This window comes from Geospiza fortis, unplaced genomic scaffold (genome assembly GCF_000277835.1).
Source record: "Geospiza fortis unplaced genomic scaffold, GeoFor_1.0 scaffold592, whole genome shotgun sequence".
Classification (NCBI taxonomy): domain Eukaryota; kingdom Metazoa; phylum Chordata; class Aves; order Passeriformes; family Thraupidae; genus Geospiza; species Geospiza fortis.
The window spans coordinates 252,059-275,699 of NW_005054609.1; the positions used below are offsets into that span (position 1 = coordinate 252,059).

At 44.5% G+C, this 23,641-nt stretch overlaps 1 protein-coding gene across 1 annotated transcript in view; it reads right to left on the reverse strand.

The window, feature by feature from the left end:
- Nucleotides 1–23,641, reverse strand: part of INPP5D (inositol polyphosphate-5-phosphatase D) — a 50,094-nt gene that overhangs the window by 22,779 nt on the left and 3,674 nt on the right. The window contains exons 2-4 of the mRNA XM_031064619.1: nucleotides 22,132–22,195; nucleotides 2,277–2,427; nucleotides 21–192 (exon numbers count right to left, since the gene is read on the reverse strand). Of these exons, the coding sequence (XP_030920479.1) occupies nucleotides 21–192; nucleotides 2,277–2,427; nucleotides 22,132–22,195 (387 nt within the window). The remainder of the gene's footprint in view (nucleotides 1–20; nucleotides 193–2,276; nucleotides 2,428–22,131; nucleotides 22,196–23,641) is intronic.

The following is a 23,641-nucleotide window of genomic DNA, read 5'->3' on the forward strand; positions in this document are numbered from 1 at the left end:
TGTCACTTGCCCTTCCTTACCTGCTTGTGTCCTGGTACTGCAGTCGCTGGAGTAGTGTCTCAGAAAGGGACAGTTTATTCACGTCTGCCACCCGTGAGTTTTCGGGGAGAGAAGAGACCTCCTTTGTCTCACTGCTCGGCAGTGCCATGAGGATGTTGCGTGGGGGCAGGACAGGAGGTGTGGGTACCAGGTCTGGCAAGAAGGAAAGGAAAGGCACAGTCATTCCAGCATGGAAAGTGGACCTCTTGTCCCTCACCATAGGCACAGGGTATAGCCCATCCTGCAGGGGCAGTCTTTGCAGAAGCCATCTCTTCTGACAGGTCTGTGGAGGGATGTCAGAGCTGGGAAGCTCAGGGCTCAGCACTGGCCCAGCTGTGTTTCCAGGGATGGCAGTGGTGTGAGAGCAGTGGGATGAAGTGTCAGGCTTGAACCTCACGTGCAGGCAGCACATTGCTCTGTCTCTGTCTGCAGTGAACCCCAGCCAGTTCTGACTCTCCTATCTGCACAGCAGCTGTGAAGGTTAATTTGTTAAATTGAATATAATGCTTAGAGAACATAGCTCACACAGGTCTTTCCCATTATCATGGGGATCTGCTACTGAGGCAGAATGGATGGAGGGACATGATGGAAGGAGCACCAGAAACTGCTAATGGAAAGAAGTGAATGGCAAAAGTGAGCAAACAGAGATGGAGAAAATAAATCCCATGACCCAGTGCATAGGGGCTAAACATCCTGCCTTGTCTTGTGGACATTGAGTTGGAAGGAAAAAGGATTTTCCTACTGCTCATTATATCTCCCACTCCTGGGAGAAGAGTGTGTTCATCTCCACTGATCCCAAACATGGTTACCTTTCTTTTCATACCAATTGCTCCAACAGTTTGTTACACATGTTGTATTGTAGCTGGTTGAGTTGTGAGGTTTTGCTTGGTTATTTCCTAATGGTGGAATTTGCATTACAAAAAGACCCCCAGGACTGACCCACTGCTTCTGGGCTGCTGCTGTGATTCAGAGCCACCACAGCACTGAGCCATGGGTGGGTAATCTGCAGGGTGCTCATCTTCCGCCTCTGCAGTTTTACATCTAAGATGATCAGACATCTGTAGGCCCTACATGGCTCCACCATGATAGCACAAAGTGCCTTAACAAAGCTAAATTCTGTACATGAGCAGCCCAGACCTAGTGCTAATCTCCCTTCATCTGAAGGCTCTTAGTCTTGGATAGAACTTCATTCCCTGCTGCTTTCCTCTCTCTGTATTATTTTTGCTGTAGTTCCCTCCCCAGCCCTGGGAGCTGGAGACTCAGTACAACTGGCCAAAAGCCAGGAATATCTTTCCTGAGCAGCTTTGCAAAATTTTGTTCTATTTTTTCCAGAAAATTGCATACCAAAATCTTCCAGCTCCTGTTAGATATACAGTGGATTCCATCAAAGAGTTACACAGACTCTGGGTTGCACAGGCATATCAGTCTGCCCTAGCTCACAGGGCCTGTCTGCCTGTCCCAGGGATTGTGTCCTTTAGACAAGTTTGATTGCAGTGCTTATCATTTCCAGACAGACATCACACAGGACAGGAAGGATGGCTCTGTAGACATGACCTTCCTGTAGGAGAACTATGACATATCCAAGGGGTGATCCAGGAAAAATCCAAGGAATTATCCGAGACCAGTGACTGTCAAAAACCCACAGCGGCGTTTGATATAAAATAGTTGGGATGATGCCAATCACACCTCTTCATCATACACCTGCCTCTGTATGTGGAGCTAGATTGTCTGTCACTGCCAGAGCTGTGCCTTCTGCTTTGGACTGTTGAAAATGTCGCCTAGAGCAGAGCAGCTGAGTGGTTTCACATGCCTCTCAGGAGCTGCAGGTGCATGGCACAGCAGAGAAATGTGCTTCAAGTCCCAAGGGAGCATCTCTGTTTTGAGAGGCCCTACAGATGCAGGACAAGAAGAAGGTGCAGAGGTTTGGGAAATGGCTGGATATAGACAGTTGGAGTCCAGATAAGGACACCAGATTAACCACCCCCACACCAGATGCAGTAGACTTCCACAGAGGGTCTCAGTGTATTTCCTCAGGTGAGCTAAACTGATGCTCCAGGTGCTATACCACAGGAGACATGAGGGTTCACTGCCACAGGGCCTTGCCAGCTCAGCCCTCTCTATGCTCTGCCCTATTTTATGGCACAACATGTTCTAATCTCCTGCCTGCACTGCTTATCTCCAGTCAAGAGGTATGAGTCAAGGGTCTGCATCACCAAGTCACATTATGGGTTTCTTACCAGCGTCCTCCTCCAGTTCATCAGCAGCCTCCTCCTCTTCCCGTGGCACTGGATATTTGAGGTGCCATACCAGGCCCATGTTCTCCTTCTTGTAATAGTCTATCAGTTCCTCCAGGTTCTGAAAATACTTCACAGGAACACCTTCTGATGCCTGAAACAAAACACAGAAGCAGTCATGGCATGGGATTTCCTACCACACAAACATTGCCCCTTGCAGAAGGAAAAACAAAGCCATAGAGAGAGGAAAAAGCCACTGCTGCTGCCCAGAAGAGAACTTTCCTTGGTCTTGCTGCCCATCTGACCATGGGCTCTATGCAGAACAAACAAACAGATAACACATTCCAGCCAGAGTCAGCACAGACGCCAACCTCAAAGACTCACTGAAGCCAGATAGAAGAGCTCTCTCACTGGGTTCAGGGTGATTGGTTTCACAGCAAAGGAAGATTTTAAAAACAAATAATTCTCCTGGATTAATCTTTGCATTCTCTCCTTTACTGAGCTCAAAGCCCTTAGACTGTGTTATATTTTCTGGTATCCAGGAAGATTTTTCTGTGAAATTGCAAGGTAAACATGGCTAAATCCAGACATGAGAATCCCTTCCAGGATTTAAAGGTTCAGAATTGGGTTCAAATGAAACAAGGTGCCACCCACACAGAAATGCTGGGATGGAGGTTTAGAGAGTGTCAAGGACTGCAAACACACATGGCATGACACTGTGTGTGCCAGCTGAATTCTGTGACCAAACCTGTCTCAAGCACACCCCAGCCATTAATCTCAGCAAATGGTTATCCACAGAGGCCAAACAGAGGGATAAGGTTTTAGAGGTGTTCAGAGCCAAAGCTTCAGTGTAATTATATCCACACATTGGCATAGTGACTCTGCCAGCAGGAACAGTTGCTATCCCTGCAGCTCTGCCCCCTTCCTTCAACCACCTACCAAAGACAGACATAGTCTCTCATGGCTCAGTACAGACCTTCTAACCAAGGGAAAGGACCCTGCATCACCTTCCAAACTGTGCTGACGTGCCATCCAAACCCAAGGCTACAGCAACACACAGCCAAAGCTCTGATCCCTCTCCTTGGGGAACCCTCTTCCTGGCAGGGTGCTCCTTCTGGACAAAAGGTTTTCCCACAGAAACCAAACCCTGTCTATATCTGCCATAAAAGATCAAGAAGTGGGGACAGAATGGTAGAGAGCAGTTGTTTTCCATCCCCACAAGGCTTTTGTTCTTGACTTAAAAGATCAACACTGGGAACTGCTCACAATTGGGCAATCTGAAGGAAGACGTGATCACCCCAGTGGCAGGCTTGGCTGGCACTGTTTTGCATGCATAAAACTAGATTTTGCATAGGAAACATGGTTAATTAGTAAGGAATTAAAGCTGTGACTCCAATTTGACATAACGTGTTACACAGACATTCTGCCTCTGACTAACAGGCAGGGTATTTAAATTTATTTTGGGATTGCAATGATTTCCAGTAAAAAGTAACACATACAAAGTTTCAATACGTGTTTGAACAAGCTTATTTACTTGCCATTTGTCTTTGCTCGGTTTCTTATTCTCTGTGAACTTTTTTGTTTGAAAGGCAAATGTATAAAATCCAATAAATTAAACAGGCAAGATATGAGCAAAAACCACAGCAGAACACAGGAAAATGTCTTCAGTGAGTCCTAGCACCAACAAGATTTCTTTTTAAATTTTCGTAAAGAATAAAATCTCAGGCCAGAAATTGGGACAGTGCTTTCAATAGTGAACTGCATTTGAAGTCATCAGTGCCCTCAGGCCTGCCATTAAAAATACCTTTCATTTTTAGCTACACCGGAATGTCTTTAGAGGCTCAGCAAGGCACATTTTCACAACAGACATGGGTGATGTTTCTGAGAGCTCTGCCTGTAAAGCCTCCTTTTCTGTCTTTCACATAACTGCTTCTGCATTTAACAAGATTCATTATTCTTATACACTGGAAAATATCATGTTCGGCATGAAGGCAATGCCTGGGCAAACACTGGATTATATTTTTGTGAGGCCAGAGATGTTGAAACAAATCATTGGTTAAAACATCTCATGATCCTACCCAGTATAGGCCAAATCTTGTTCTTCTAGAGAGCATAGATTCTGCACATTCAGAATGACTTCTTGTTTACATCAATTAATGCAGATAGTGTCTGGGTCCTCCCAGACTCTTCTGCTTCTTGGTGCCAAGTGTGAAGGTTGGGAATGAGGGAAAACCATCAAGAGCTCTAATCCATTGTATGAAAGGATCCTGAAGTCACCGTGCTGTACTGGAACTGACCTGGAATAATTCAACCAGTCTTCCATGCTCCTCTGTTCATCTTCCAAGCAGTACCTTCTTCTCTGAAATCCCCATTTTTGTGATTGTTCATTGTCCAGCACCCAGCACCCCTCCCCCAGCAGCCCAGAGGGCACTGTTAGCAGCTCTGGTGATGGGGTGGCAGCACACTCAGCCTCTGTGACCTGCCCAAGGCAGTGTTACCCACACTTCACCCTCTGGATTACCCTGCCTGGGCTGCCTTCTGCCCACCTGCAACCCCCACAGATGGGCTGGAGCTCATGAGGAACAAGGCTTGGGGGGGCTTGCTTTGCCCTAAGCTACTCCAAAGAGCACCTGGGAAAAGGCATCAGCCCCATCATAGCATGTACAGAGACCCTAAAACACAACAAGGACAAACAGAGTCAAGGTTTGCCATGTAAGAGAAAAGCTTTGCTATCGGTGCTCTCTCACTTCTGGAATCACTGCAGCCTACTCCACTCCTCCTCTTTCCAAACTCCTCCTTCACTTTCCTTTGCTACTTCCCCACCTGCCTGTTTCCCCAGATCTCCCCTGACTGTGCCTGAAGGCCCTTGTCCTGTTACTGCACAGCATCCCTGCCACCCTCAGTGCCCAAACAGTGTCTTCTCAGCCTTGTTCTGCCCCTCAGCTCCTGCTCTCCCAGGGTGCCTGCAGGAAGACAGACAGCCATGAACAGCGCTTTTAAGGCCAAAGAGAGTCTTGATAGAAGTGGTAGGAAAGGCTGAATTAGCATTTTTTGCTGCCAAGGATAGTTCAGTCTGTGAAACCATCCTAGTCTCTGTAGTAAGCAGAAGAAGGAGCATTTTGCAACAGGCCTCCTTCCTCTAACTCACTGCACAGTCCAAAGCCTGTGTTCCAGCTCAAATTCCCCAGCATGGTCAGCCCTAGCTCTCGTGCAGCCTGGCTGGGTGCACACATGAGCAGAGAGGCCCTGCTGCCACACACCCCTTCTACTCTGTTAACTTGGCCTACTGCACTCAGCCACCTTTCTTGATGAAGCCCTCTTTCTTCATCCTCAAAGATAAGTGGAATTTGTGGCCATGTCAAGAAGCTGGGCTTTGCATGCATCTGAATCCAGATGCTCATTGCCAAAGAGAAGCAGCCTCCATTCCAGCAGTGCCAGCTCTTCTGACAGCCCACCTTCCCCAAGTCCAGTCAGGAGAAAAAGGACCAGCTCTCCATGGCACACAGTAAAATAAAGGACAGCATTTCATATTTTAAGACAGAATTCAGCAAAGAACTGAACATGTGGCCCGAGCAGCTGCACAGAGATAGGTGAGAGCTGAAATAAGAAAATGGGGAACCGGCAGGGTCAGGAGCTCCAACCAGCCATGGCCAAGTACAGAGGGAAGGATGGGCAGCCTCAAACCTGCTCAGCACACACTCATGGTGGGGGTGCTCGAGGGTCCTTCCCCACAGCACAAAAGGCAGCGGCACCACCTTGCTACACATCAGCTCAGCTATCATGAAAGCCTGAAAGCAAAATAATTTGATTATTCTCATTCATTTACCTTTGTATTATAATTGTTATTATTTGCAAGGACCTCAACAGAGGAAGTGTACGGGAAGGGCTGTACCCCTCCAACACACAGCCGTGCCCAGCTGCCCTCTCTGCCTTTTGCCTGCACTATGAAACAAGCTCCTCCCAGTTCAAACACCCCCCAAACATCCACACTCCCCACGAGAGAGCAGGGCACCCTGCTTTGCACTGCCTCCCTCTGCACAGAGGCACAGCAAACACTGTACATTGTTTGAAATGGGACAGAGAACAGTAAAAGCAAGATTTTGTTTCACTGGCTTCTCCCCTTGGGGAGTGGATGAGAACAAGGCCTACATGACAGACAACAGTCATGTTGTTTGGCACACAAGTGCAAAGTACTCAGATACTGCATGTGCTGCCTGAGCCCCTCCAAATCCAACAGCTCATTATTTTGCTCCCAGCCACAGAGCAAGAGGACCATGACTGAGGCTGTGGTGTGACTCCATCCAGCGCTGCCTGGGACTGCAGGGATGATGCCTGAGCAGCATCAGTTGAACAAGCAAAGTCTGGTTCAGTAACATTGCTGTGAGTGCACAGGTTGCTGGATGAGCCCCCTGAGGGCTGGTTTCTGCCAGCAAACGAGGAAAGCAGCCCAAATCTGGGACATCTGCTAGGACATCTGCTTTCTCCCCGCTTGAACTTGTGGCAAAGGTTTATAGGTGGGGAAGGAAAAGTGGTGGTGGATAATGAAGTATGGGTATTGAGTCAGGTTGTAGATGGTTGCAGAGCACATTACCAAAAAGTGGATTGATGGTAAACTATTAATAAACATCGTCCAAACAACTGCACTGGATGACAGAAGCAAGGCAAAATGCAGCCTAAACTTTACACAAGCTTGTTCTGGATTTTGAGACAGGAAGCAGAGGCAGAACAGGGCACTGTGAACAAACCAAAGCAGGATGGGGCAGCACAGAGCAAGCTGGAGCCACCCCAGCAGAGCCAACAATGAAATCCACTTCCCGCCCCCCTGCCTGCATTTATTAAGTAACTGTTTCCTCAGAGTTATCACAGGATAGATCTTGTTTTAATTGCACAGTGAATTGTTTCAAGTCATTATAAACGTGGATGGCAAGTGTCATCTCCATGGCAACACACCACATCCCCAGAAACGTGCTCACAGGGCTCATGGGACACCAGAGAGGTGTGGAAGGCAGGCTCTCCTTCCGTGGGGATTCTTCCATCATCCCTGCTGATACGTCAGCTTTGTGTTGATGGCAGCCACAACATATGGAAAGAAAACACCTAATGAATGTATGCAATTTAGGGAACAGCCCAAAAAACAGCAGAGCTGTACACAGGAATCTGGAGAACAGTGAATCAGAGACTGAACAGCAATTTTATAGTGGGAAGCTACATCCAAAGCAGAAGTCTCTCCCAGATCTATTAATGAGAGCGTCATACAACATGCAAGAAGAAATTCTTCTGCTGTACTTAGTACCATAAAGCTTTAGCTGGACTGCTGTGGCCAGCTTGGGGCACCAATGCTTATGGAACTTATAAGTACCATAAACTATGGTACTTATAAAGTACCATAGAAAGTCCCAAAGAAAATTTCCAAGAAAGACTGAAGAGTTGGAAAATGGGTTACACACAGAAAGTTCAGAAGAAATGGACTTGTATGGTCTGGCAAAGGGACAGCCTGGAGATGTCACAGCAGCAGTCTTACAAGTTTAAATTCTCTTCTGAAGAAGATGGCAACCAGAGGTGCTGTTAGACCCTGAGGGGCAGCAGTGCCATGCACCCAGGCACTCCTCACAGCCAGCTAGCAAGTGTCTGATCCTGCCTCAGCCCAAAACCAGGGCAACACTGGGCTCAGACACCTGCAAGGCCTCCTGCCACTCCAAACTCTGTGACTACAGGAAGCCCTCTGCAAATCTCCCAGCTTCCTTTATCCAGAACCCTTGAAGAGCATGAGTAAGGCTGAACATGACCATGCTTTTCACCAGCATCCCTGCCATTTCACCTGCACCCCAAACCCGACTTTCAGACCTTCCATTTCTGACTCCAGCCCTTTCAGCTGTGAACCTTCTTTCCCATGGGATGTCTTGGTGTCTCCTGTCCCCCAGAGCCTGCTCCTGATTCTGCATGTCCTTCCAGTTTTCAATTTCCTCCAGTCCTCTGTATGCTCACAGTACAATGGCTGAGCACAACTAGCTACAACTTGATCTTGTTTTCTTGCTGAACTGGATTCTCGACTGTTCATTTCATAAGGACAGGTACAACTAATGCCTTTAATCACTAGCTTTTGGTTAAATCTTGTGACCCCCTTTCCAAATTCAACTACCTGAACTTTTCAACAGATTTTTTTTATGGCTGTTGACCAGATAATCTGGTATTCCTTTGAATCTGGTGTATTCAACTAATGCCATTTGGCCAAGAAAACTCCTTGCCAAAGACACTCCAAACACAGGTTTAGTGAAGAGCAGCTGTGAACATGACTTTAAGAGAAGTTGCAAGTGGATTATAAATACATGAAGTAAAAAGATGTAAAGCCTATGCTAAACTAGGAGAGGAACTGGTTAACTTGGGGTTCATTACAACAATTGTATAAATAGATGGCACAGGAAGTCTGGGGCCCTCAGAAGGAAGAGGAAGTGTTTTCCTTTCCTGCGCCAAGGCACAAGGAGGAACTAGGAAACTGATCATCTGGTTATATTGCTTGAGGCCAAATTTTTCTAACTAGAGTACCTTAAAACAGGTATTTAAACACATATATAGGCATTTCAGTAACAGACAATAAGTTTTCAATATTACAAAATTCTTGCAAATACCCACCAGCTTAAATTGAAGCAGTAAATCAGGTCAATTCTACTTGGTATGAAAGGCTGGCAGGAACTCTTCTTTTAGATTTGAAAAAAAAAATTATGTTTTGAGATTTGGAAAAAAAGTGGTCTTCAAAACTGCCTGTTAGCTAGGAAGTCTAGGTGGCACTTTAGAATTTATATTTGGCTGTCATGTAGACAATCTTTTTGTATTTCACTAAAGAAGTGAACCTAAGAGCTAAGAAATTCCTGGTAAATTGTTTTTAAAGCGTTTTTTAGCAACTTGGCTTTCTTTCATTTTGTTAGCAAACCTGCCTTATTTTTAAATTGAATCTTGTGCTAAGAAGTTTCAGGAGCATTTCACAAAAATGGGATCACAGACAGGAATCACAGCTGGGAGAAACAGCTACTTTCCAAAATATAAGCCACCCAGAAATGTATTCTAACCTGAATGCAACACCTGGGGCTTGGAAGAAATGGAGCTACCTAGGAGCACAGAGGGAGAGAAGTAAGTGTGTGCCTGAGGAAAAGAGGGCTCCTGTGACCTGGAGGGTGAATAAAGAAATGAACTTTATAAGAGGTGAGAACTTGTGGGTTGGCAAAGGAGTTCTGCTGCTGGGTAAAGCTCAGCAAGAGGGCCTCTGCCAGGGAACTAAGCATGAGAAGAGGTAAGGGGAGGAATCTAGGGAACAGGGGCAGAAGATGCTGGTGGGTGGCCAGAGCAGCACTTCCACACTTGGAAAAAGACCATACAAATTTTGTGGAGAATAGCATAGTACAAGTGCAGTTATAAGTCATACACCTTGAATAAGGTTGGAGGGAATGGAAGGCAAACAGTTGCTGTCTCCTCCAAGGTGAGAGATGATGGAGGCTTTTTGTCTCATTGCACATTTGGTTTGGTCCTGATATTCATGTTTGTTAATACATGTCACTTCTGCTACAGTGACCTTTTAAGACTTTAGGTGGAAATCATGGAATTCATAGAGTTCTGGGAAAGAGGGATTCAGAATTTTTGAAAGAGATGATTCATGGAAGGAAACAAGGAATTACAATTTAATAACAACTAAGTATATATTACTTCTAGCTTGTGATCCTGGCTGAAAATCAGACATCAAAAAAAAAAAAACTGAGTTAAAAAAGGAAAAGAAAGAAAATTACTGTATTGTCAATCCTATAAAATTAATAAAAATCCTATAAAAAATCCTCAGCTCCTCCAGTGCAACTGAAGGATGCCAGTATGTACTATCACAAGCTCCATTTCTTTAAGCATGATGCTGACTTAAGATACTCTGTGTATTAATTACTCACACTGCATCACAATTCCATTCTCATAAAAATTAGAAAAAATGGGAATGCTGAAGGTTTCCAATTTTGGGAAAGGCCATCTCACTTTTTTCCTATGTGCAGTGTCATGGAAAGGACTTGAGAAGCACAATGCATTCTTCATTTCAAATGCTTAACATGCTCTGTGTGTGTGGAATGTGAGCTCAGTTGCAGTTAATCCTAAAAAAGATCCTGACTCTCATATCTGCCACTGTTGATGTCTTCTGGCTGTGCAAGAGTTCTCCTCTCTGAGATCCCATCCAGGCTTCATTCTGGCAGCCTGAAGACTAGTCATGTTCACAGGTAGGCAGAGCTCCCATGGCAGAATTGGGACATTTGTAAATTAGGAGAGTCTGATGGAGGAAAGGAATACTGAAAGGAGTTCTCAGTAGAGTATAATTGGCTGCCAGATTTTTATCTCAATTTCCTTGCTAAAATTCTACATCCTAAAGAAAAATGTATTAGAAGCTCTGGAAAGTAAAGGATTTGTGGAAGTCTTTTGAACTGGCATTCATAAATCATAAAACAAATGACATAAAAACATAAAAGACATAAATCATAAAACAAATGTACTCAGATCCTACTTAAAGACCCCATTCCACTCTGCTCCACCACTCCATGGTTCACATAAAAATATGTTAATTGACAAATATCCAACTAATATAGTTAGATAGAAGCCAGGAAGAACACCAAACAATTCTAGAAAGCACCAAGACCATGTACTTGGGATAGTTCTTCACATTCTTCACATTAAATAAACCATTCAAACCCTGGCCTTCAAAAAGATTTTGCCAATACAGCACACAATGATTCAGCTTGTAGCACCAGGAGAACCCTGCTGAGCAAACAACCCTTTCAGCATTTCTCTGTGTTATAATAAATAAGATTCACATCAACAAAAAGCAAACAACAGTGCAGTTCCATGATGGAACTTGAAGGACTGGTATTAAAATTAGCTACAGGGTGCAAGTCAGATGAGTTGATGATGAATGAGCAAGGACTGCAGATCCATGAGGATCTGATACATTTTTTTTAGCACTTCTGTAGTGTGTAGGTGGAATTTAAGTAAAAGTTTTGGAGTATGCCACTTCTAAGAACTTTTGTGATTTTATCACAAGCCTTGTGCTTTTTGGTTTTCCACCAAAGAGCTTCAACACTTGAAGTCAAGTGAAAATTTCCATTTTAATTTCTTCATAAAGTATCTAGCTCTAGTGCTTACCAAGATAAGCTTGAAAACATGGGTCCCCAAGAGCTATCAAGGCAGCCAAGGCAGCAAATGTAGAACAGTCATTGTTTCTGAAGGCACTTAGTGGAGGTCATCGTTGTGATTCTGCCAGTGTTCTCAGCTGACATTACCTGGACTGGAGAACTATTGCAGGTTACTTGTTTCTTGTGGAAGTTCCCAAGCTTCCTTCAGCCTTTCCCTCTGTAGAAGGCAATAAATATGTACCCAGGCAACTGTGTGTGGTGTTCAGAGTCCTAGGAGAAAGAACTTTTCCCTGAAACAGGTGAAGACATGCCCACAATGGCTGTGTATGCACAGCTGGACAGGATCCCTCAGCCCACAGCAGTCATACTGAGCTCCTGGGGATCTTCAATCTGTTCAGACAGTGGAGGACCCATAATCAGCTCTCTGCTTTCCCTGTTGTCCTCTTGGCTGAATGAATGCCAGTTTCAAGTGTCACCAAGCACTAAATATGCATAAATTTCATAAACTATCCAGTGGGAAAGGAAAAATGTAAGATTAAAAAGGTAACGCTTATTGAAGATAAACTGCTGAAGCGAAGCAACGCAGGCAGAAGGTACATGGGAAGCAGCTGCATGCACCACATTGTACTGCATAATTTTATGGGTATTGCGTAATTCAAACCCCTAAGCAATGCGCAGTAAGGGTAGAAGCCTTAGTTACAATTTCCTGTCCTCAGTCTGCAGAATTTCTCAGGCTTTAGCTACAGCAACTGATTACTATGTTTGAGACACTAAGGATGACCACTTGTCCTGTCTTTCAAGGGGCTGTCCCTTATTTCATTCAGTTACTGCAAACTCTTAATCAGTTAAAAGCCCTGAGCCATAGCTGCTGACTGAACAGATATAGAACCCAGCCTGAAGGAGCACCATCATTTAGCAAAACTAACGACAAAACTAAAACCAGAAAGAAAACACCCTTCAAACCCTCTCCTTTTATGTTCTCCCCTAAACCGCACTTCTGGAATAAAAATAGTGGATGTTGCACATTTTCTGTTACACTTTGGCCCCTAAAATTGGACTCAGGATTTCTGGGTTTGCATGCACATGTACAATGACAAGACTACCCAGGGCCTCTGTGAGCAACCAGTGCCTGCCTGTGGCTCCTGCCTTGTCTGATCACAAGGAACACTTGGTACTAAGGCTGTTAAACAGCACAGGTCACTACAGCCCCATCAACTTTTGGAGAATAAGGCTTCATGCAGAGTTGCTTGGAAATTTTAACTCAGACTTACCAGTCTGCTAACAGAGAGCAACCCCAGCCCACAGGGAACTTCACCATCCTTTGTCCATGGGGTTTGCTGAACCCAGCTGTGCTCTATGTTGACTTTTAAAATACTGCAGAGGGACAACTTCAGAACCCTGGGATGGAACAGACCTCAACCAGTTTAGACTTTCAGAGGAGAACCAAGACTGAAAACTCTGACAGAAGTACAAACTGAAGATATAAGAAGTCAGACAGCTGGGCAAAGGTCTGGGAACAACCAAAAGCTGCATTGTGACTTCATTCTTTCAGAGGGACTGAAACAACTGAGTCTGAGCTATCTTTGCTAAAGTCTGTTTCATTTCCCTAAACTATTTTGTCATTTGAAATCAAGCCTTGCGTGCATTTATGCAGCAATCTGAAAACTCAAGGATGCTAAATTTAATGTAAAAGCTGTAATAACCTCAACCACCAAAAGGTAAATTTGAACAGTATTGGTTTACCTAAAACAAGTGCAACCAGGACAATACTTTCAGTTGATATTCAAAGGTGATTGCATCTTTATATTTGACACTTATGTCAGCAATATGCTGCAGCCCATGTAGGTTGTACTGGTCCCATTCCCCACGGGTGCAGTGCAGACTGACTGAATGAGATCTAACTGGAGCCTGCATGGCCCTTGTGATGTGCTGGGTGAGTTCCATGTCTGCATGGAGAGGGATGCAGCCTGCAATGATCCATCCCATCAGCAAATCAAGGTAGATCTCTAAAGAAGAAAGGGCATCTCCTTGTCAGTGTCGAGTGTGGAAACAATTTTGTAGTGACAGTGACACTCGTCATAAGACTCATTGTAAACAAATCTAATATCAATGTTTTCCAAGACTCATTCCTATCTTAAATGATCAGGACAAAAAGCCTCATACAGCACCAACAACATAATAATTTCTTTTTCTTTGAGAAAACACCTCAAGACTTGCCTGTAAATGAGCACTTTCCTCTGTGGCCCATCATCCCTCAAAGCACAGAAGCAATAGAATACACCATTTCATTACCACACAGCTGAGAGGGAAATAATCTGTTGTCTTCCTGAATAACTGAAAATGAGTTATGAAGCTTCACCTGAAATCTCTGGAAATATAAAATATTTCTAGTTGCTTCCCAACTAGAGCAGCCTATCCTTTGAGGACTGCACCCCATGGACAAGTGACCCACGCCACAACAGTTTTGGAAAGATTCTTTGTCCATGGGAGGGACTCACGTTGCAACAGTTTTGGCAGGACTGCTGCTCAGGAGATTGGAGGACCGTCTCCTGTTGGAGGGACCCAAGGGCATAACAGAGAAAAAACTCTCTCCCTGAGCAAACAGAAAAAGATCTTGGGTGACAAACTGACCAAAACCCTCACGCCCTGTCTCCCTGCGCTGTCGGCAGGAAAAGGGAGGGGCTGAGGGTGAGAAAAAAGTGTTTTATAGGCTTATTTTACTCCTCATTATCCTCCTCTGACTCTGTTAATAATAAATTTATCTTACACATTTAAATTTGAACCTGTTTTATCTTTACAGTGTTTTCTCCCAGTACTTAAATCATGGGCCCTTATTTAATTTTTTTTCCCTCTCCTCTGCCCTTCTGTAGCAGCAGAGGGTGAGCGAATGGCTTTCATGGGTGCCTGGCATTTGGCCAGTGTCAAAAAACAAATATATAAAGGATAGGATAATCAAATTAATTGAACAATATATGACTGTGATATGTGACAACATTAAAGCTAATATCCATCAAATTACTGCAAAATGAGAGTATTTTCTTGTTGATAATGTTGGTTGCATAAGTCTTCGATTGATTTTTCTCATCTGCCATAAGAGTTCCAAAATTTCAGGAAAAATTTCTTTTTGCTAGTCTAGGAGACATTGAGGTGGGTGTATCCCAGAGGCTCATCTCAGAGTTATACACGTTTGTAACTCGATTATTTGCACACCCAAGCTCTTGTAAGAGAGTGGGGGGAAGATCCAGCAGGGTAGGAAAGAGCTGCTGGGTGTGTGATTTTGGGTGGTCAAAGCCTTTCCAAAGGATAACGGGTGAAACAATTACTCTTTCAAAACAGTAACTGTTAAACTGCTTACTGTATAACAGCCCTAATCCTTATCTCCTAAATCTGGAAGGATTTTGCAGCTCCTGGAAGCTGCTTTGTACCTTCAGCAAGGATTGGCTATTTGCAATTTTCACGTTTAAATGTGATGAAGGCTTTATAACATAACACAATTATTAGAGGGCAAACAGCAAAAGAAATTGATGACATTCCTTTGCATTTCACTCATTAGAGGGAGATTTTGTCTGACAGCACATCCAGATAAAAGGAAAAGGGATTACACTTCATGGTATGCATTAGCTTCCAAATACCTGGTTACATTTTCTGAATGCTGAAAAACAAAATAACATCACTTTAAGTTGATTTAAACCATATTCTCTGAATTATTTTTTTTTATATTTCAGGAAACTGGAAACATTCTGGAAGGGTTCAAACTAGACAAAAGCTGGATATGGTTTGTTTGTATGAAGAATTTTTTATACTGAGAGATTCAGTAGCAGGAATGTGCATGTTTCAGGAAATACCTAGCTCTCTTATTAAATGCTGCTTCTTTCAGCTTTCCAAAACCTGTGTAGTGCATGAAGTTCATTCCTACCTCAGATGCAAGAAAGAAAAAAACATTTTGCTTGTATAAACAGATTTGGATAGTCTGCAGAAACATGAAATACATTGATTTTACTAAGCCCTGTTTGTAAAATATTTTCAGTCCTACATGTAAAGTGCTTTGCAAACTGATTAAAATCAACATTAAATTATGCTGAAAAAGATTCAAATTTTAACATCTACATTTTTTGGTAATAAAATGAAACTCAATATAATTAAATTATGGTTTTGGACATACTAGAAATGTGCTGCCCTAACCATGCTTTAATATATTGCTTATAAGTATTGTGTGGTTGTTCACTTGTCCCTTCTTTCTATCCAAGAAAAGTGATCACTCTGATTAACCACTCAGACCTGCAGTTCCAACTGAGTCCGACGAGCACAGTGAGTTTTCCACGGTAACAGATAACTCAGGTGAATTCTGGTTTATTCTCATTGTTTTTTCTTAAGACAGCCTCTGTGCAGTCTGCAAGTGGCATTTTGGGCAGACTTGTACCTGCCCTGTTTTCACTGCAGCCCATGAGGCTGCACAGGTACAAACACCTCACAGAACTGTGACAGAAGCTATAAGTGGTGGATGGCTGAGCCTCACCTGAAGCATTTTACTTTGCTTTATCACCCAGCTCCAGAGCAATTTCCCAGTAGAAAGGTTTTGATCAGCTACAGATATATTATCAAAGTTCAGAGCAAATCACAATTTCCTGTTACAGAAAACATTTTGGTGGCCACATGAGCCAGAGCAGCACAGCACACTGAGATTACAGTGCAGCAACAAAGAGAACAACGAAAACTTTGCATCTCTCTGCAACGGGCAGACAATGGACTTGGTACTGCACATGGCACAGGCAGACAGTGTCTCTGACGTTGGTGACAGCAGCAGTGACACCAGGAATGCAGGAACTGAACTAAACTCACAGCTCTTATCAGATGCTGCTAGCAGGACAGCAGCCAGCTCCAGAGCGGGTTTGCACACCGGATGGGGCCTCTGCCCCAGCCCCACCCTGCAGGGCTCACAAGCAGAGGCAGAACTAATCCTGCTCAGCAGCAGGCACAGTCCTGCTGACAGGGTCGTGACAGGCACCCCCCTCATTGTGCCTCTTGCCCATCCCAGCAGGGAGAATCTCATTTGTTCTGGCATATTTAGTCAACCCATATACAGTGTATAAATCAAGATAATTCCCAAAACATGTGTTTCTAGAAGTGCACTGGGGAGGGAGGGTTTCAGCAGAAAGCCCTATACAGTGTTTAGGGCTTCTCCTACCTCCTGAGAGCCACAGAGCACACTGGTGATCTGCTCTTAGTGTCACTTGGCACCGTGAGTCACAGCTGCTGGCCTGCTTTCTAACTGCTCACATAGCACTATTTGTTTCCTGTTACACAAAGCCCCATGTCAGACTAGAAGAAAATTACCAGAAAAAAAAAATAGCCACATGATCACTCACTGTAAAACAGTGCTGCCAGGGTATCTATAATTTTCACTGAAGTTAGGAAAACACAAGCAAAAAGGGTCAGGCCCTCCCTTTACAACAGGTAACAAGTATAAATTTAAGTAATTTTTTTAAATAGTGAATTTCAGTACAAATGCAAGAAGCACTCATGCACACAGGAATGATGATCTGGTGCTATGACTGCAAAATGAATATTTCCCATGTTTCCCCATGGAGCAGGAAGATGCATACACACTGCTGTCTTCTGTCAAAGAGCTGAGCAGCTAGGACAGCCCAGGGAGAGGAATAGGAAAGAAAAACAGGCTGTAACTTTAAAAATATTAATTGATTCCTTACTGTAATACAGTCTCTTGTACAGCATGAGAAGAAGGCTGCTTTTCCTGATCCCTTCTCACAACAAGGTAATCCACAAAACTCTGGAGTTGGTGAAACAATTTTGCTCAAAGCAAAGAAAAAGTTATTAAAAAATGAAGGGCCTTGGAACACGTGCTATGCAAGGCATAGTCTTGGTTCAACACCCTTTCCCCCTATTAATGTAAAAAAAGATGATGCATCAGGTTAGGATTTTTCAAATTTTTTTCCTCTTTCAGGGAATTTTCTCCCATTTGCTGCCTAAGAGATAATAAAGATGATACTTAAGAGAGACAAAGACTTAGCCATGGAGGAAGGGGAAGGGTGCAGCTCGCTGCAGTCTGTTAGTTCAGAAGCTTTCTCTTTGCAAGTGCAGAAATGCCACAAGATTTTGGCTGGGAGATGAGGGGCTGATCTCGGCATCTCACTCGCTGTTGGGATTGGAGGGGAGACGCTGCTGCTGCAGGGAGAATTTGCTGCCACCGCGGAGTTCTGTCCTTCACTGGCTCTCCTTACTGTGGGTGAGCCTCTGCTCGTCAGAGCGGCTGTGGGACTGGGACCTTGTTAACACCGAACCTTCCCGGGAAAGACCCTCACCATCTACTCGGGTGCCTCAGGGGAAAACTCCTCCTCACTCCAAGGGAGCATCTCCCAGCTGCCTTTGGGAGCCCAGCTGCCACTGCATAGCCCCGGCCATTTTCTGTCACTGCTTCGGGTTTTTTGCTCCACTTTAGCCCAAAACCCAGCACCCACTGGGACCCCCCACTCCTTCTGCTACCACTTGGGGCTTAGTGCTACACTTCAATTCACTGTCCCTGGAGGCTTCTGCCATTCCAGCCACCACCCCAAGGTTCCTGCTGCAGCCATTTCGCCTCCAGAGGGCACCGGGCCCGGCTGCTCCCGCAGGATTGCAAGGCAAGCCCCTTTCCCCTCTCTCCACCATCATCCACGGGCAAAGCAGCACCGAGCCCGCGCCACAGCGCCCCCTGCAGGCGCGGGGGAATCATCACCCCTGCCCTGCCCGGCCGGGAGCCAGCAGCGCCCCTGCTGGCTGTGACTGGAACTGCCGAGAGAAGGCTGAGAATATATATTTATATTTTCTAGTAAAGAACTGTTATTCCTTTTCTCGTATCTTTTCCTGAAAGCCCCATAATTTCAAAGTGATAATAATTCAGAAGGAAGGGGATAATATTTTCCATTCTGAGGGAGATTCTTGCCTTCCTTAGCAGACTCCTGTCTTTCAAATGAAGGCAGGTGTCATGTTCAAAATTGCTTATCTGGACTTTTTCAAAAGGGTGATCCAATTTTTCCATCTGAAACAACACTCTTCTTCAACATCCTGGCAACACCATGATCATGATATGGCAAGCAAGAGAAATTCCTTACCATGCTAACTGCTGCAGGTGTGGAATCTTAATGGCAGATCACAATCCACGCCATGAAACGGTGGAAGGACATATGCCAATATTTTTTTTCTTCAGCCTGAATGCAAAAGTGCACCTTTGCATGCAAAAATGTGTACTTCCCCTTCTTCCGCCTGTCCTTGAACAGTTAATTTAACCAAGCAAAAAAAATGACACTATCATTCCATAAGGGTGGGACCAGGCTTCAGAAAAACAAAATGTAGTCTCCAAGACTTAACCAAAAAAGTTATGCAACTTGGAGTTTTAAGGGTGAAAAAACTCCACAGAGTGGCAGAGGGAGAGCTGTCATATCACATGAGCTGTGTATGTAGCTGTGATATGACAGATCTTCTAAACCTGCTGTCATCAAGAAAAATTCCTGACAGACAACAGTCCAGATCTGGGCAGGAAGACAGCCCTTTTTTTAGGAAGAAGCACAGTGCATTTTTTTAAAAATGTCACATTGATAATCAGGGCTCATATTTGTAATCAATACAGGCCTATCTCAAGACTGAGTATTGAATCTTTCCTATATAATTTTTATAAACCGAGAAATGAGAAGCATCTACTGATTGCTGAATTAATTTAACACCTGATCTACTTCCACAGAATTAGTAGACCCTTTCCTTTATTAATGGGATTTTTTTAAATGTCCATATTCCAACCTAGTCAACAGCTTTTACATCCTTGCAAAAAAGTAATCTTTTCAAAAATCTGATCTTTTAAGACACATGAAGCAGTTTTTGTTTTATCCAAAAATCAATAGACAAGCAACCAAAAAAAAGCCTGGCCCAGCTGGAACACTGTACCAAGAACAGCAGCCAAGAACACAGGACTGTTTTTCCTCCGAGATTTAATTATAACTCTCACTGCATCTCTCTCTTGCCAGAAGAAACCAGCCCCTTTCATTTGCCTCTACCTCAGAACTGGAATAAGGCAGCACAAAGCAGGAGGTGTCGTGTCTTCAAAACATGAGTTAACAACACACTCTATTTAGCTTACCCCTGGTATTCAACCTACAGCTCCTGGCAGCCCAGCTTACAAAGGTACTCCACCGCAGTCGCTCTGCATTCTGTGACACAGGAACAAGAGAAATCCCTTGCAACCACAACACGGGACCCAAGAGAATCTCACAATTTCTTGTTCATAAACCTTGATCCAGCAGGAGAGCTGCCCATTGCTACAGCACAGAGAAACAAAGATTTCTCATAGCTGCAGAGCTTTGAGTACTGCATATGTACAACTCTGCAGACAAGAGTTGTACATGAAAACAGGCCCTTTGTCACTGCAGAAACAATCATGGATCCAGTACAAACTGGGAAGTGGGACTTGTATCTTCTGGATAGTAATGCACAGAACTCCCTGTACAGACCTTCACTGGCAGGTGCTGTGAGCAGCCTGTGCCCCAACACTCTCCAGAGAGTAGCTGCACACAGGTACATTGCTCTCTGCTCAGGTTTCAAACTCTCCTGTCACTCATGGCATCTGTGTCCTGCTAGAATAGGCTCCAGGTCAAGCTGCATGTCCAGCGTTTCTCACAGGATCTGCCAGCAGGGCAGCTGAGGGACGAGGAGGGGACATGGCTTGCCCAGGGCACACAGGGACAAAGTGCAGGGCTGTGCGGGTGGCTGCCTTTGCAGATACCTTCTGGCCTGCCTTTCTTCATCTCCCACAGGGCAAAACCCAACATAGGATCATTTCTGTGCTTGTTTTCCAAAAGACAAAGCAGCTGCCAAATTCATACCACAAAGGTTTTCAGAATTAGGGCTCCACAAGTTCCCTTCATCACACTGCTTCCAGTGCAAAGAGCAAGAACGCCATTAGCAGTGCCAGGGTCCCATGCCAGCCATGCCACAGAGCTGGTGTGGGACATAGATAGTTGTGCCCATTGCCTGGGCCTCAGGTGTCTCCCAACACTCTCCCTGCTTGTGGGGCTCTGTCTGTGAGCTCTCTGGCACAAGAGACCCTGATCTCTGCAGCTCTCTGGGTACTATCAAACATAAACATCCTATCACCTTCTGAGCTCCTACCACCACCACATCACATCAGCACGATGCACCAAAACACACTCTTTAAGACAGAATGGCTGGGCTATATCAGAAGATGGGGGAATATCAAGTATCACTGCAAAGAGCCTACAGCACAGTGTGTGGAGCCAGGTGGGAATGGCAAGTTATTTGTTCCAGCTGGCTGCTGGTCCCAGGCTTGCACCCAGATGAGCCTGGCACAAGTTCCTCTGCACAGTGTCACCCAGTGCTCCATGAAGAGGGATGAACTCTGGTGACATGCCATAGTAACACTACAGACCCAGGTCATGTCCAGCATAGACTCCTGCTGCCAGTTCCTCCTCAGCAACAGAAGTGCAAGTGAGGCAGAGGAATCTCAATGGCTCTGGGGAATCCAGCTGTCAAGGCCAACAGAGCCACAGTGGCTGGCCCTGGGCACACAGTCCTCTGAAGCACAGCACCAAGAGCCTGGAGTTAGCCTTGGAGGCAATACAGCAGTGTGTGTGCAGAGCTGCATCTGAGTGGGGCTCCTGAGAACAGCCCAAGATACCCAAAAGTAGGTCCAAGCTGGATGTGTGCACCCAGGACACACAATCACCATTCTTACCAAAAGCCCAAAGCTGAAAGAAAGCTGCCAGCATGCAGCTGCTCTCACTAACTCATTACTCTAGTTTCAGATATGCTGCCTCTTAGTGGAGATCTCAAAGAAACACTGATAACCCCAAAGCACGTGAGGAAATACACAACTAACCTGGTGCCTGAGAGACATATAAGCTGCTCATGAGCTTGGTAGAAATCTGATTTATAGTATGGGAAGCTAGTTGTCAACTGAAATGGGAAGGAATTATTGCAGAACCACTCTGAATAGCAAGGCAGACTGGGTAGCCTAGGAATTTCCATTCCATACAGCAGGGAATGCCCATGCAGCATTGACTGTGCCAAAAGCATGAGTCAGCTGCAGCCCCCACTGTTGCCCAGTAAACCTATGCCCAGTTCTTGGGGCTGTAGGAGACCATGCCTCCCTCCCCACCCCAAATTTCATTATTTATATTAAAACAAAAAAGAGGCTGAGAGGTGGCACCGGAAGGGGAAGTGGCACTGGAAGGCGAAGTGGCTCATTTAGGCTCCTAAATCAAAATAGGAATAAACAGAACATTGGAAATTCCTGCCCTCAGTCTTGGTACTTTCTGGATCCTGAGACCAGAACTCAATTTACATTCTCTGGGTGTAGGCAACTGTGCTGCAGTTTTGGATTGAAAAGATCCACGATGTATTGATAAGAAGTTGGCTTTAGAGGAGAAGTTATTCCACATGCTGAACTTCTCAGTTACATAAAACATGGCTGTGCCACTGAATTGAAGGCATGTGTGTTAAAGAGTGCTGATGGTCACAGCTATGGACTGGACTGGAGACTGATATCTCCACAGCAGTGCAGTGGAGACCAGCACTGTGCTGGCCTGACATTAGTTTAATTCCTTATATCTTTTTTTTTTTTTCTCTTGGTGTTAGAATTACTTTGAAAACCAGCAGTTCTCAAATACATTTTTATGGGACCAAATAGTACAGAGATGGCTTACCTGGACAATTAGTTTATTTTCTTTATCGGGCAGAATTCGGTATGTGTAAACACAATTCCGGTACCTGGAACAGACCACAGGTGATATGGTTAGACCATGTCCAGAAGGGAATCTCACTATGGCATCCCTCCCTGAGAGAAAAGACATTGGAAAATCCTGAAACACATAGATTGCTTCATGCACAAGGGTTTTAAACCATTTCTCTTTCTTACTTTCTTTTCCTGGAGCCTGTGGACTAACACAAACCTGAAGTGTTCCTGGTCACTGAAACAGGAACATCTGCTTGCAGATGTCACTGCAGAAAGTGATATCAGCATTAGCTCAGAGGGAGTCATTCCACTCTTCTTCTGGCCAGAAAGAGAGAAAACACCAAGCAGCTCTAGCTGTCAGTAGAGCAGGCGTCTCAGGAAGAAATGAAAAAGCAGAAATCCGAAAGACAAAGGGCCAAAATCAGCAATAAATGAGTAAACTGAAGGGCTAGAGCACTGACTTGTATTGGAAAAAGCAAATAATATATTTCAGCTAAATCACAGTACAACAGCTGATTGCCAGGCACATTTCTATCCACACATCCTAAACAACAGTTTAAATAAAAACTCATCTCACCATCCTGGTGTGGATGCACACTGTACATGTGCATCTGTAGGGCACCCACAACAAATACTTTGTCCCAGTTAAATTCAATTAGATTCTTATTTAAGGGGGGATGGAGGAGTCATGTGTTCAGTGGAGGGTCACATCAATGCAAAGGAGCCCAAGGGAAGTCTGAATAGCGCTAGGCTTGATCTCCCTCAGCAGCTGCTGAGCTTTGTGTGGTTCACCCAAGAAGTATTGACTAGAAAATTCTCACAACAAAAGATTGATCAAATCTTTTAAGTTATCTGCAAAGCACTTAAAAGATACAATATCACTTTGAGCCACCAAAGGTGCAGGTTCAACCCCTTCCTTCTCAAAAGAAAGAACAGAATCCACACTCAGATCCTCCTTGGTTGTCACAAAATGTGGGCTAAGGTCATCACCCCAGCTGGGGAGATGAGGCAAATCAATAAACATCCTAATCTCTCTTAGAGTTGTCACGTGAATCTATTCATCATACACCTTTCAGAATCATTCCACCCAGGAGAGAGGAAATTGCCAGGCAGCCTTATACAAGGAGTCACAAAGAGACATTGGAAATGAAAATAAATTCCTCGTAGATCATAGCTGAGTTTTTCCAGGATGTCTGGAGGACACGTATCCACATGAACGTGTGTCTTTTGATAGCATTAATGCAAAGGACACAGAAGAATTCAACCTGTTTCTAGAGCTCATTTCACAGGCATCTATTTATTTGTACATCTGGTACAGAGCTGGAAGTCACAGACATGATCCTCAACTGTAGCACAGCTACAGCACTGCTAATTCCACCAATAACAGGGCAATCAGTGCCAGGTGAGGATATGAGCCAAGGAAAGGTATGGGGTTTGTTTTTATGTGTCAATGCAGCTCTCTTACACCATTTATTCCTGCT